The sequence below is a fragment of the Populus nigra genome, chromosome 1 (genome assembly GCF_951802175.1).
Source record: "Populus nigra chromosome 1, ddPopNigr1.1, whole genome shotgun sequence".
In the NCBI taxonomy this organism is placed as follows: domain Eukaryota; kingdom Viridiplantae; phylum Streptophyta; class Magnoliopsida; order Malpighiales; family Salicaceae; genus Populus; species Populus nigra.
In genome coordinates this window covers 16,396,398-16,410,534 of record NC_084852.1, presented here as the reverse complement: position 1 = coordinate 16,410,534, position 14,137 = coordinate 16,396,398, and the positions used below count along the sequence as shown (strand labels likewise).

The window sequence follows — 14,137 nt, the reverse complement described above, 5'->3', positions numbered from 1 at the left end:
AGTTAAAATAAAAAAAACCCTGGCAAAGCATGGGTATCATGATAGTTTTTAATTAGTTCCGATAAAAAAAACATTTTTTTCTCAAACAAACAAGAGGAATTAGATAAGATCATTCAAATTTTATTTATTTTGTAATTGTTTGGAAAACGTAGTGTAAATTGTGTTTTTATTTTTTTATTAAAAATTAATTTTTTTATATTTTGAATTAATATATTAATTTAAAAAATAAATTTTAACATAAAAAATACTTTAAAAAATAATTCCATCTACACTCTCAATCAAACAAACTCTATAAGCAAAAAAAGCTAGCAATTTGAGTAAGCAGTAACAGTAACCAATATAATTGCCGAAATTGCATTTCCACCTACGAAACTCTTAATGAAAACCCCACAGATGAATACCAAATTAATCGCTTTATTTTTAAAAGTACAAATACATTCCTCTCAAAAAAAAAAAAAAAGGAACAATTTTCACACCATACATATTTAACCCCACAAAAAATAAGCATACAAAATCATATGACAAAGATAGGAACTGTTGAACACTTGAGTCTCTCACATCACATATACATGTTCAAAACATATATAGCAAACTGGGAGCCACCAAAGCTGTGAGAAGAACAAATGCAGCAAAATAATTGTGCATGGCGGATGCAGAGGAAGCTGCGGGAGATGAAGATGAAGATGAAGACGGTGATTCTGGGGTAGACGGAGCAGTCCCGGATTCTACCGTAATCTTCACTTTCATGCCTTGGCCACAGTGGCCTAAAGTACCACAGGCGAAGTAACGTGTTCCAGGTTTGTTCAGTTTCACAACATCATTGCCAGTATTCATCGAGTTTAACGCAGTACCAAGGCCACAACTCTTGTAGGCACTCTCGCCACCAAGTTCAACCACGCTGTGCAGCCCTGATGTGTACTTGAAAACTATCCAAAAAAAAATAGTAACCATGTAATGATGGAATTATACATGTATAGTTTGTTTATAGAAGAAGAAGAAGAAGAGACATACCTAGTTGATCTCCAACCTTGAATTTTTGACCTGAAGCCCATGAGCTGAAGTCTGTAGATTCTTCCCAACCTTGGCTCCCCCCAACAACATGTTGAGCTGCCATTGCTTCTTTGGTAATCAAAGCAACAAAAACCAACACCAGACAAACTCTGTGCTCCATTGTTACTCTCTTCAATCTCTTGGGCTTTCTGGAATAACATTCATGTATTCATAGTGCACATATATAGTGGGAGAGACCTACCGAAATCCCAACTGTCCCTACCATTGCTTTTCACTTCCTGATCCCTCCTATTTTACGATAACATTTAATCTGTAATTTTCACTATATGAATACAAGAATTCAAAGCTACAATGTACTGTATTGTCCCTATAGATGCAAGCAAATGAGACATGGCGACTGGTGCTATACAAAACATCTAGCATAGGCATATGTGTAATTGTGAAACATAACAGGGACAAATTTAATGTTTGTGAAGATCAAAGTATTATGTTTCAGTATTTGGATTACCCTTAAAGCAAAATCTAGTTGGTTAAAGGTCACAAAAGCTTTACGTTGAAACTAAGCTATAACTGTTGTCATCATATTCAGTGATGGGGGCTTGTCTAGAAGCTCACATGCATGTAATTACAGAATAATTATATATAATATATAAAGTCTCCTACACAAGGAAGGACGTAATTGGTAGGTTGTATGTAATCATTACCACAAGTATATAGCTAATTTGTGACTATAGATTTCTGTGATAATTAAAGAGCATGGCAAATTAGGGAATTACTTTCAGGATCTACATTGACAGTTTACCAGTACTCAACAGCTAAATCAAGGCAGTTTGCTAATTGATTATCTCCTTTATGATTGGAGATTAGCCATGACATAGTTGAATTATGAAAGATGATTAAAAACTATGTATCATATAAATCAAATTAAGTTTTTGGTTTAATCAGTTTCATTGAACAGACAGCTTACATTGCTCATAGCCCTAATGGGCTCGTGCGCATATATTTATAACAAGACACCCTGCAGATAATTACTGCTTTAGAATTATGGTAAGATTTATCACCAAGTAATTAATATAAGATTATAAGGACCTCTTTGAAAAATAATTAGTGTTGATGGTTGAAAAATGAAACAACTTGATTATACACAATGTCCTTGGCATTTACTCCCATGATGAAATCGGCATGAGCGTAATCCTTGATGTATTGAATTGTGAGCTTGTCGACATCATGGAACTTAAGGCTGTCAAGTAAGAGCTCAACGTCGCGAACATCGGATAGTGCATCTTGCCCTCCGTAGCTGATGAAGATAGGCAGGTCATGGGGGATGTTGGAGAGGTTATAAATCGGTGGTTTGGCTTCTCCATAGTGCATCATATTGAAATCAGGATTTCCATAGTTGTATTTTGCTAGAACGCCATCACGAACAGCTGCAAGTTCATTTCATCAAAACAATTTCGTAGATTACTATAGCAGTTTTCATTGAAACAAAATAAACGATAATTAACTCCATATTAGTTACAGTTAGTAATCAGGTAGGTAGGGGTGGCTAACTTACTTTGAGCCAGGTGCACCATGTTCTTGGTCGATGTGGATTGAGGCTCGTTCTTCAAGAAGAGATCAACCGTGGAGGCATTGAGGCAACAGTTCTTGCCTTGAATTCACAGAAATGAAGCATGCATATAGTTAATATGATTGAAAAAGGAAATGCATGCTATCTTTCAACATGAGATTATGGTAGGGTAGTTATTTTGCAGAAGGAAATATAAACAACATGTATCTATTTGGCTGCGGCAATAATTAACACACAAAACTATACCACTAATTGAGGTCAATAGATCATAGCAATCAACTCCTGGATAATCACAAAGAGCTCTGAGAAAGTTAGTCACCGGCTCCCTGTAAAGAAAAAAACCAAATGAAGGATTTTAGATCTTTCTAAGTTGGACAAAATTGCTTCCTGATAATGAATTCTAAGTCTTTTTTCTTACCCTTTAGGATTGAACTCGGCCATACCGAATAGGGTAGTGATCTGTTGGTAGCAGAGACATAAATTTGTTCAGACTATATGGTATGTGTATTCATGTTAAATATTAGAAAGAGGAGTGCTCCATGAATTGTGTGTGTGTATAGCTACTGCAACCTTAGTTATTACATACCTCAACGAAGGCTTTGGCAGCAGCAACATCAAGTGCAGAGTTCATATGGCCCAAGTAAGCAATGGGGCTCAACAACACTGCTGATTTCAGTTTGTCAACTAGTAAACCTTCTGAGAAGGATGCTAAAGCTATCAAGGTTCCCTGTCAAGAAGAACTGTTAATTTGAGATCATTGGGAAAATATACCAGAAACGGGAATCAGTTTTGGGATACATTATTTAACAATTGTTCGTGTACGTACTGGTTTTTTTCAGACAAATATTATCATACGAAAAACTTGCTATTGCAGGAACTAATAATTTCTTTCTCTGGTTTGAACATTGCACAATGTGTTAAAAGATAATTGATAATCTATGTATTGAGTGCTGCATGACATAATTCATACCAGGGAATGACCCACATAATGTGCCTTCTGCCCAGTTTGGCTGTACACATAGTCAAAAACAGCTGGAAGATCAAAGACCACCAATTCATCCCATGACCAATTCCAGAAACCCTGTCATAATTGATTAGATCCAGAATACAAAACTTATTAATAATAAACAAAAACTCTTAACAGTGTTGTTAACAAAACATTAGGCCATTTATATTGATCAAGATGCGGTCGCAAAAGGTAGGAAGCTGCCTTCCATATATACCTATTTAAGCTGCAACAAGATGACCAAACAATAGTGGATGGATCATGCAATTACAACACAAAAGTACAAGTACTCCCATTATAGTACTGTTTTTCGTTTGTCATAAGGCTTTGGTAGTGTTACCAACTTGTACTATGACTTTTGTGATGTAAATAGTAGAGATTATGCTAAGAAGAAAGAGAGAGAACCGGTTCATATGGTTGAAGGGAGGTATGTCGACAGCTATATCTGGTGCCTCTAGCATTAGCAATCCATACATCAAATCCTTTATCAGCTAAAATCAACGGCAAATTTTGTTCCGGTGGGTTCAGAAGCCATGTCATTCCATCCTGCACCATAAATTGAAAACAAGCACTAAATATCATTATAATGTCACATAAACTAGAACTATAGCATAAAATATTGTATCATGACTTGTCTTTACAAGTGCTAATTATGAGTTTGACATGAAAAATTAAAGCTGAAGTAAGACATGCGACATGTTTAGCATCGTTAGAGTCCCTAGCCCACAGGCAGACAAAATTAGAGCTCATATCGGAGCCTGTCTCAGTGTTTTCTGGGGCAATGCCGAGCCCACGTTAGTAGGATCTAGACAAAAGGAGTCATGCATGAACTGCAGGTGGCCCTCACAGGAGGAGGGGGGGATGGAGACCTAGAATTCTGAGCCTGAAACGATGCATGGTTTTGTGGGCTCGTGAGACCTTCCATCATGTTTCGGCAAGAATACCAACGATAAGGACAACACTAAATCTGAACTCCTAGGAAAATTAAATGTCACTTTGTGATCAACGAGTCAGTCCCATAAACGATAGAATAAACTAGAAAAAGAGAAGCTCATTACCTGAGCATTAACCAGAGGTAAAACACACACACACACGCGCATAGTTTAGTTTAGTCATATATTCTTTGGATTTTTTTTTTAGTGAAGTAGATTTGAATTTCAATTTATTTATTATCACATAATAGAAGAGGGCCGGCTATACCATTGTACTATCCTATTATATATTATATATTATATATATAGATAATAATTTCATCCAATTTGAGGATACCAATCTCGACCCAAATAAGGAGCAAATTTTTTAATCCAATCATATTAACGTAAAACTCGAAGATAAAAAATCAAGTTTCAAATTAAATATAAACATTAATTTACTTAACCCGATCCAAAATAAATAAATAACTTTAAAATTTTAAAAAATTACACATATAAAAAACTAATTATATATTAAATAGTTGTAACTTATATTATTTGAGTTCATGTTTCAAGTTTGGGTTAGATTTGAGCTATAATGCTCAATAAAAACCTAAAATTCTATCAGTTTGAGTTTAGGTAGAAAATATTTATACGCAAGTCAGGTTTGAACCGGGATTAATTAGTTATTTTGAATTTAGATATGAATAATACAAAAGTTGATTAATGAATATTCATTTCTATGTTATGCACTGGAATATCCAATAGAATTTCCAATAAATAAATAAATAAAAACTTGTAATAAAAACAGACACATAATTTGCATATCTTGTGAAACGTTTTCGTGTTCCAGTTCGCGCCCCCCCCCCCCCCCCCCCCCCACTCTATTTGACACGTCTGTTGATCTTTCACGACATACACAGAACGAAGAGAAGATGGGAGTTATAATTAATGCTTGCGAGCGTGCACATGTCATCTTTTACATAACCATTCAAGAACTTATGGCCACTTTTTGACTTATATTTTGCACATTACTCGAACATGAAATTTTGTCTGGGAAGAGGACCCTACTCTCAGCTAGCTACTTATATTCTGCACATGACTTGAAAGAGAGGGAACATCACAAGAAAAAAGAAAAGAAAAAGGCTAAGCCTATTGGTAGTGATTTCTAGAGGATATGCCATCTCAACAACAGCAACTAAATGATTAGTAATTTGACTTAATATCTGATTTAGCGGAAATCATGCTTAATTATTGACCATGCTCTCATGAGAATATTTTTTTGAAATGGATACAAGGTGATAGATAGGTAGGTGATGGGTTATAAATGCATGTGCCCTTTGAAACATAATTATTAAATCCATTCCAAAAATCAACCCAGCACAAAGGTGAGGTGCTTAATCAAACTTTTTTAAAAAAAAAAGTTAAAATATTATCATTTTAACTTGAAAGTTCAAGCTACCATCTCATATTTGAAATTTCGAGTGAGGGTAAAAATCGAAAGAACATGAGGAGTGCCACTTTCCACCATTTAACAGGAAAAAGAAAAGGAGGAAAAAGTTACCCAGTGATTTATGGTGCGTAAACAAAGCTTATTCTTTGCAGATGATTCCTTCCTTGTTGGCTTTTTATAATTTAGCTTTATTTCAACTTGACGATGCTCGTGAACCATGAGATAGCTCAGACATCACCACTTTCGGAAGTATATCGCAGACAAAATGAGCGCATGACACTCATTTGGAATGATCGAAAACAACTTAATCTACTAGCATCTAGCTAGCTACCGCACACTGTGGCACTGACTGGTACTACTGATGAACTCTTTTTGTCAGCTTTTTAAAGTTAGCTAAGCTAGCTTTAGTGATGTTCACATTCAAACTCTTTTCATTTCCATTATAATATATTTTTTCGTCTTTTCATCTTTTTCGTCTTTTTATGCTGTTCATCTTCATCTTCTTCTTCCTTTCCTTTTGACATAACTAGAAAAAAGACCAATCTATGCTGCAGGGACACACTTTCATACTGAAATAAATTTTTGACTGGTATAAAGGCACTTACTACAAGGACACCATGCTGTATCAAGACTGGCTGTCTCTTTGTGTCACCACCACCAGCACGGCCTTCTGGTATTCTCTGCATGTTAAGTATAAATCCATCTTGAGTTTTGACCTGAAAACACCCACATGATTCCCATATTAGCACACTTTCATTTGCATAACATATTAACACGCTTGACCATATAAATAGTTAAACTAAAGTTTGAGCTCTTACATCAATCTCCTGGCATTTGTACCCATGAATTATCACCGAAGTGGAGCATATACCAACTGTTGGTGGATCTATGAAACCACTGACTAGGCCCACAGAACCACGGCCGGAGCCATATGCTTGATGGGCTATAGCCATGATCATGTTTACTAGGACACAAAAGGCATGGAGAGCCATAACTTAGATGCCTTTGATTGGTGGCTATGTGATGCGTGAGAGTGGAGAGTGTTGGAAGGAAACTTGGCTCTATATAAAAGAGAAGAAAAGGAGGCACTCCAAAATGGGAAAAGGGGTTTCATTTCATGGGCCTAACTGACTGGTGAGATTTTTGGCATAAAGTTAGGTCTTTTTTCACGTTATATATATCCCATGACGAGGGAGTAGATGTTGTGGGACACTTCAAGGTTTTTTTTCTCCTTCTTATCATGAACAAACTTTGATATCCTGATTCATCGACTATTTATATGCAATAAAACACAATTAATCCTAAAGATCATATCTCCACCGCCCTGTGAAAGCAAAAGAGGTTTTGAGGGCATTTTGTTTTACTTTACTTATATAACCAAAAAATATTCTAGGGTCCCACGTAGAGATATGTGAGCTCATGGGGTTTTCTGCATTCTGAAAGAGCCAAATCGTAAATTTAGAAGTTGTTTTGATGTAGTGTGGAAGGCGGGAATTTCATAAGCTTTGATCATGATCAAAAGTGAAGAGTGCATAGCATACATGTGAACTACTCCATGTCATTTTCAGTTGTGTGTTTGGTTATCTGTTCATGTATTAAAACCATTTGTTGTTCTTACAGGCTGACAAGTAAACATGTTTTTTTGCAATAGATTTGTATAAATAGAAATAATTTTAAAAGCAAAATGAAAGAATTTAAGCTTAACAATCAGTTAAATTCAAGTTAGTGTGTATCCGACAAATATACCAACATATTAGATCCAAAACATTTGAGATCAGTTAAATTCAAGAATTTGATCTATATACTCCAAAGCTAAAATCTATACTGCACAAATGTATACTTCCCCGATCTATCCTCAGTGGTTAGGAGCATATAGCAGGAAATGGATAGGGATACAAGATACAGAAATTGATATTGATGCCATTTCAAGCACCCAAATGCATAAAATACATCAGTAACAGGGCTTCTTCTCCATAGTGTCAATGTCATGTGCCATGACATTTCTGCAAATTAGAAGTACATCGGAAAACCAACCAACACAGTACCACACCACCTCGAGGTAGAAGAAGAAATGATGGCGGTGGAGGGCCTAGCTGCTATGGTCAATCGTGTGGCTTGTTCCGTTCTCGTCCCGGGTTCGACCCTCTATGTGCACGCCTGTCACCCCCGCAGTGCCTAACCTGCCCCTGGGCTTGCAGGATGTCCAGTGGGCCGTGGGGAATAGTCGTGGTGCGCGCAAGCTGGCCCGGACACCCCACGTAAATAAAAAAAAAAAAGAAAAAAGAAAAAAAAAAGAAATGATGGCGGTGTCCAGTAAGGGAAAAAGGGGTCCTGAGGGAAAGATGGAAACAGATCATGTGCAAAAGACGAGCCCCTGCTGTCTCTGCTATCATTTCACATGGAAAGTTGGGCTCACCAGGCTATCGATATTATTCCATTCTGAAAGTTGGGCTTTGACTATTTGTGTGTTTCACACTGCTGTCCAATACATTGTGACTTTCCGATGGTCCTCTATTGTTTACAGGTTAATGTCTAGGAGATCCAGATATAATAAGATATGGATGCGGTAATACTCAATTCATTGAGTAGTTTATAATTTACTCCTAATTTTTTATGATTTTGTCAATTTGGTCCCTCAATTTCTGAAAAGCATAAGTTAGGTCATTGACCAAAATTGAATGTTATTTTCATTTTAAAATTTCTAAGCTATTATTTTTAAATGCACTTTTAATTTAGATGTAGTATTGAAGATTGGAAAATTGGTTTTCAAAGGGATAGTTAAAATTTTATTGTGATGGAAAATCAACAAAAGGACCATGTTACAGTGAAATGTAAAAATATAGAGACTTGATATCAGTTTTTTTTTTTAATATGAGGATTAAATAATTATTTTATTAGAAATATAGGAATAAAATAATAATATACTCTTATAGATACACTAGTAAAACATAATTTAAGTATTGTACATTCTATTATTTTCAAAAATATATTTATAATAAGTGTTAAATAAACATTAAAAAGGGTTAATTGGTGCTACTTGATTAAATAAATAAACATTACAAAGGGTTAATAGATACAATAGCAAAAAAAAATTATTTAAGTATTGCATTTAGGGATGATAATTTAATCCGATCCTAATGGATACTGACTCGACCCGACCTAAATGAATGCATATTTTTTGAATCCTATGGATAATGGATAGGGTATGAATATTGTCATACCCGGCCTGAAACCCACCCGAATCTAACCCAAAATATATATTTAAATAATATAAATATATTTGTAGAATATTTAGATTTTTTTAATGCAATATGATATATACATATATTAATATTGATATAAAACACACACATATAAATAATATTTATCATTAAAATACATATACATACTTCAAAATATATATATATATATATATATATATATATATATATATATATATATTAGCTATTTTGTTTTTTATTGATTAATAAATAATAGTGGATAATGGATAACTATTGGATATTTGAAACCAGATGGATAATTTATGAATAACTAAAGTTTTCACTCGGTAGATAATGGATAAAATATAGATATTAACAAATTCGACTCGCAGATATTCATTGTCATCCCTAATTATATTATTGATGCTACTTAACTAAATAAATTAATATCTAAGAAATTAGAAAAAAGAAATTAACTTTGTTTCAATTTCAAATCATAATAAAGGTAAACAGAATCATTAAACATTTTATGCTCTAACCAATTTCTCTTTTTAAGTGATATACTCAAAGATACTCTAATTCATCTCTCCACACAAAAAAATACAAGTTTAATTTAAAACTCGTATAGTCAATTTTATAGATTTGGAGCACAACTTCCAGATACCATACATCATTCATATATATATAATTAACAAGTAGGATTATGCCAATGATAATATTTGGTTTATTTTTTAAAATAATTTGAATATAAAAAGATAATAATATACTTGAAGGCAAAAGAGTGTGATCATTTATCACGGATTCTAAATCAAAATCATGTTTCACATTTCTAAACAATTTCATCTCACTTGTAACCTTGTTTTGCAATGTTGGATTTTTATATGCATGTTTTTTAATCATATCCATAAGCCCATATATAGTATTCTCATATGTTTTCATTGTGTTTGCCTCATATTCAAAGCGAGGATTTAGTCAAAATTTAGCCTTAGAAAGTTTTCTATATAAAGTTTTCTATATTTATAATAAGTGTTAAATAAACATTAAAAAGGGTTAATTGGTGCTACTTGATTAAATAAATAAACATTACAAAGGGTTAATAGATACAATAGCAAAACAATTATTTAAGTATTGTATTTAGGGATGACAATTTAATCCGATCCTGATTAATACTGACTCGACCTGACCTAAATGAGTGAGTATTTTTTGAACCCGATGGATAATGGATAGGGTATGAATATTGTCATACCCGACCTGAAACCCACTTGAACCTAACCCAAAATATATATTTAAATAATATTGATTAGTATTTAAAAGCGTATTTTTATTAAGATTTTATATCATAATTTTGCACTTGAAGTATCAATAACTCCTTGACTAGAGCATGTTTTATAATAACAAGTCTGATAATATAAGATAGCTTTAATTTATGCTAAATTATCCTTTTAAATACAGACATATCTCATAGTCCAAAGGATTGATTGATGTGATTAACTATTAAAAGTGAAAGGACAAAGAAAAGGCTAGGCTTAGAAATGAGATACCGATTCAATTCAAATTGGAACACTGTTCAGTTATTGGGTCATATCTAGAGTTGTAGATCTTGGATTTTAGTTTGATTTATATGGATAGGAAGCTAAGAAATAGGCCTACAATGTTCATGAATAGTGCAAAACCCAAATCTGCCATTTTCAAATTTAAAGTTTGGCCACAAAAGAGAAGTCAGAATCTATCCTGCAATCTAGCCCAAATATTGCTCAGAATTTTACCCATATCTGGAGTTCTAGAAGGCAAAATAATGTGAACTTTGATGGGTGGAAGGAAAAGATAATTTTTCACAACTTTCATGAAGAAGACCTGCTCAAATTCTAATATTAGCAATGACATTTCATCCAGACAAGAGCTTGAGGGCTATTCATCACGTCCACCACCAACACTACTCAATATTTTTGACATATCTCGAGCTGTAGTGCTCTAAAGGCTCTGAAATGTGGTGAGTGGAAGGAAAAGACAATTTCCAACAACTTTCATGAAGAACACTTTGCCAAATTTGGATTGTATCAATGTAATTTCATCCAGCCAAAATGCTTGAGTGTTGTTGTCCATCAAGTCCACTAAATCAATAGTTGGCTATTACATCAATAATCAATTACTAAATGAATAATTTTGAATTTTAGCTTATAAAAAGAGGCATTTGGCATTCATTTAGAAATCTTGGTTTTTCAGATCAAGATCATGTTCTTGCTCTCTCTTTATATTTTTGTAATGCTTAAGTTTTGCTTTCATTAATCTCTTGTTCATGCTTTTTATTTCCTTTACTATACTTAGTTAACTTATATCATGTTTATGCTCTTATATTGTTTATTTATGTTTTTCTTCTTCATAATGTCTAGCTAAGTTAATTATGTCAAGGTGAAAAGGTTTCACTAATGATGTTAGGATAAGTATAATATAAACTCAACATGAACTTTAATGTTTATATCCAAAAAAGTTTGCTATTAACATGTCTTATCATTTTTATCTTATTAATTCTTAATACCTTACTTGTGAAATAGTTAATCTAGATTTGTGTTGTATAACACTTGGTACATCAAATACTTGATCCTTCATAGTTTTCGGCCGACATCGTTATTATGAAAGGAATTTCATTTGTTGTCAACATAAGTTAACATCATGAATACCTGATAAAATTTATAAGTATAGTGTTACATAAATAAGATGATTAATATAATCATGTTGATAATTTATAAAGAGTTTATATTTTACTTATTTCTAATACTATTAGTGGATCCTCTAACCTTGACATTTATTTTTATCATTGTTTAATCTTCACATTTATCTTACATCTCAAAGTCCTCTTTAACTCATCATCACCATCACAATCATCATTATCATCATCATTGTTGTTGTTGTTGTTGTTGTTGTTGTTGTTGTTATAATTCACCTCCCTATGGTTCGACCCCAGTCTTGCCGGGTTATTTATTACTTTGACACTCCTGCATTTGGGATAAGACATCAACTCTTTGATCGTGTCAAATATAAATATATTTATAGAATATTTAGATTTTTTTAATGCAATATGATATATACATACATTAATATTGATATAAAACACACATATCTAAATAATATTTATCATTTCATCATTTAATATACATATACATACTTCATATATATATATATATATATATATATATATATATATATATATATATATTAGCTATTTTGTTTTTTATTGATTAATAAATAATAGTGGATAATAGATAGCTATTAGATACTCGAAACCAAATGAATAGTTTATGGATAACTAAATTTTTCACTCGATAGATAATTGATCAAATATAAATATTAAAAAATCCAACTTGCAGGTATTCATTGTCATCCCTAATTTTATTATTGATACTACTTAACTAAATAAATTAATATATAAGAAATTAGAAAAAAGAAATTGCGTACCTTTGTTTCAATTTCAAATCATAATAGAGGTGAACAAAATCATTAAACATTTTATGCTCCAACTAATTTTTCTTTTTAGAGTAGATATGCTCAAAGATACTCTAATTCATCTCACAACACGAAAAAGTACAAGTTTAACTTAAAAACTCGTATAGCCAATTTTATAGATTTAGAGCACAACTTTCATATGCCATCCATCATTCGTATATATAAAAAATTAACAAGTAGGATTATGTCAATGTAATATTTGGTTTATTTTTAAAATATTTTGAATATAAAAAGATAATAATATACTTGAAGGCAAAAGAGTGTGATCATTTATCATGGACTTTTCATCAAAATCATATTCCGCATTCCTAAACAATTTCATCTCACTTGTAACCTTGTTTTGCAATGTTGGATTTTTATATACATGTTTCTTAATCATATCTAGAAGCCCACATATAGTATTCTTATATGTTTTCATTAGGTTTGCATCATATTCAAAGCAAGGATTTAGTCAAAATTTAGCCTTATAAAGTTTTCTATATAGTTTTTCATATATTAATTATTATGAAAGGTTGCACCCTAATCTTTATATGTTGATACCTCCTCCATATTTCTTTCATAACATAATGAATAACATTATACAAATAACCCACTGAAGGTTTATTATCACTATCAATAATTCTTAGTATTTGAACTAAAGCTTTGGTCATTCGTACAATTGTTGTACTTTATTGTTACAAAACAAAGAAAAGGACATTCTCTACAAACTATTTGGCTTTGATATGTTTAGCATAAGTATAGGAGATCCATTCTCTAGGTGTCATTATAGCTCTCAAATGATCTTTCCAGCCTATGAATAATTGGAAACTATCTCAGTTTTTTATACACTACAAGTGTCCTTCCCCTACCCATACTGGGTTTATACCGATCATACCTATATGTTTTGCACTCAGTTAAATTTACATCTTCATCGAAGTACAATATGCAAAAATTTAGGCACGTATAAAATTTTTGGTTTCATTATAGATTTTGTAGTATAAAAGTTCTCTTTTAACTTATTCCCTTCAGGTAAAATATTTTTTGCCTGTTTGATAATGTTATCATAATTGGCTTCATTCATACCATAATCTGACTTTATGGTTAACACTCATACAATGACCAATAATTTGCTGTTATTTATGCACCTATTCTATAATAGTTCATCATAATTTTTTTTTATGAAATCCTTTCTATTTTTTTTTCGATGATAACTTAGCAAGAATCTTAGGTGGAAAAAAAAAAAGAAACTTTCTGACCATTCGTTAAGGTGAAGGCCTTATTGTTTTTCATATAATATGGATAGACTGGTTTTTCATGTGTGGTCCATCCTAAAACCATTACATATGCAGAAAAATCATTTATAGTTTACATTAAAGCTTTCTTTAATTGAAAATTATGTTTCTTTGAGACATCATACGTCAAAGTCTTGAATGATCATAACTGCTTCAACTTATCAATCAATGATTGAAGATAAACATTTATATTTTGAGTCGGATTGCAAGGATT

General features: G+C 32.4%; 2 protein-coding genes and 1 long non-coding RNA gene across 4 annotated transcripts; 1 reads left to right on the top strand and 2 right to left on the bottom strand.

Annotated features, from left to right (window-relative positions):
- Positions 1-394: 394 nt before the first annotated feature.
- Positions 395-1,227, bottom strand: LOC133679192 (mavicyanin). Its single transcript, XM_062101726.1, has 2 exons — positions 1,012-1,227; positions 395-926 (listed from the first exon to the last, which is right to left on the bottom strand). The coding sequence occupies exons 1-2, from the start codon at positions 1,169-1,171 to the stop codon at positions 574-576; spliced, it is 513 nt and encodes a 170-aa protein (XP_061957710.1). The 5' UTR covers positions 1,172-1,227; the 3' UTR covers positions 395-573.
- Positions 1,228-1,894: 667 nt separating this feature from the next.
- Positions 1,895-7,184, bottom strand: LOC133679182 (triacylglycerol lipase 2-like). Of its 2 annotated transcripts, XM_062101704.1 has the most exons (9): positions 6,770-7,184; positions 6,557-6,667; positions 3,993-4,133; positions 3,552-3,662; positions 3,168-3,308; positions 3,000-3,040; positions 2,828-2,907; positions 2,567-2,662; positions 1,895-2,438 (listed from the first exon to the last, which is right to left on the bottom strand). In XM_062101704.1, exons 1-9 carry the CDS (start codon positions 6,941-6,943, stop codon positions 2,116-2,118), a joined length of 1,218 nt encoding a protein of 405 aa, XP_061957688.1. In that variant the 5' UTR covers positions 6,944-7,184; the 3' UTR covers positions 1,895-2,115. The 2 variants fall into 2 exon arrangements, with proteins under 2 accessions (XP_061957688.1, XP_061957696.1); XM_062101712.1 differs by lacking the exon at positions 3,552-3,662 and having other exon boundaries at positions 6,770-7,180.
- LOC133679201 (uncharacterized) lies at positions 5,860-8,551 on the top strand. The gene is made up of 2 exons (XR_009836126.1): positions 5,860-6,303; positions 6,506-8,551. It is a non-coding gene; the product is annotated as an uncharacterized LOC133679201 (long non-coding RNA).
- The last annotated feature ends 5,586 nt before the right edge of the window (positions 8,552-14,137 follow it).

Bases quoted from the DNA above. Each gene is read 5' to 3' on its own strand.
- LOC133679192 (XM_062101726.1), bottom strand. From the start codon at position 1,171: ATGGAGCACAGAGTTTGTCTGGTGTTGGTTTTTGTTGCTTTGATTACC. The intron at 927-1,011 runs GTATGTCTCTTC...TTTTTTGGATAG, and splicing joins CAAGGTTGGAGATCAACTAG to TTTTCAAGTACACATCAGGG.
- LOC133679182 (XM_062101704.1), bottom strand. From the start codon at position 6,943: ATGGCTCTCCATGCCTTTTGTGTCCTAGTAAACATGATCATGGCTATA. The intron at 3,663-3,992 runs GTTCTCTCTCTT...CAATTATGACAG, and splicing joins CCCTTCAACCATATGAACCG to GGTTTCTGGAATTGGTCATG. The intron at 3,309-3,551 runs GTATGAATTATG...TCTTCTTGACAG, and splicing joins ATTATGTGGGTCATTCCCTG to GGAACCTTGATAGCTTTAGC.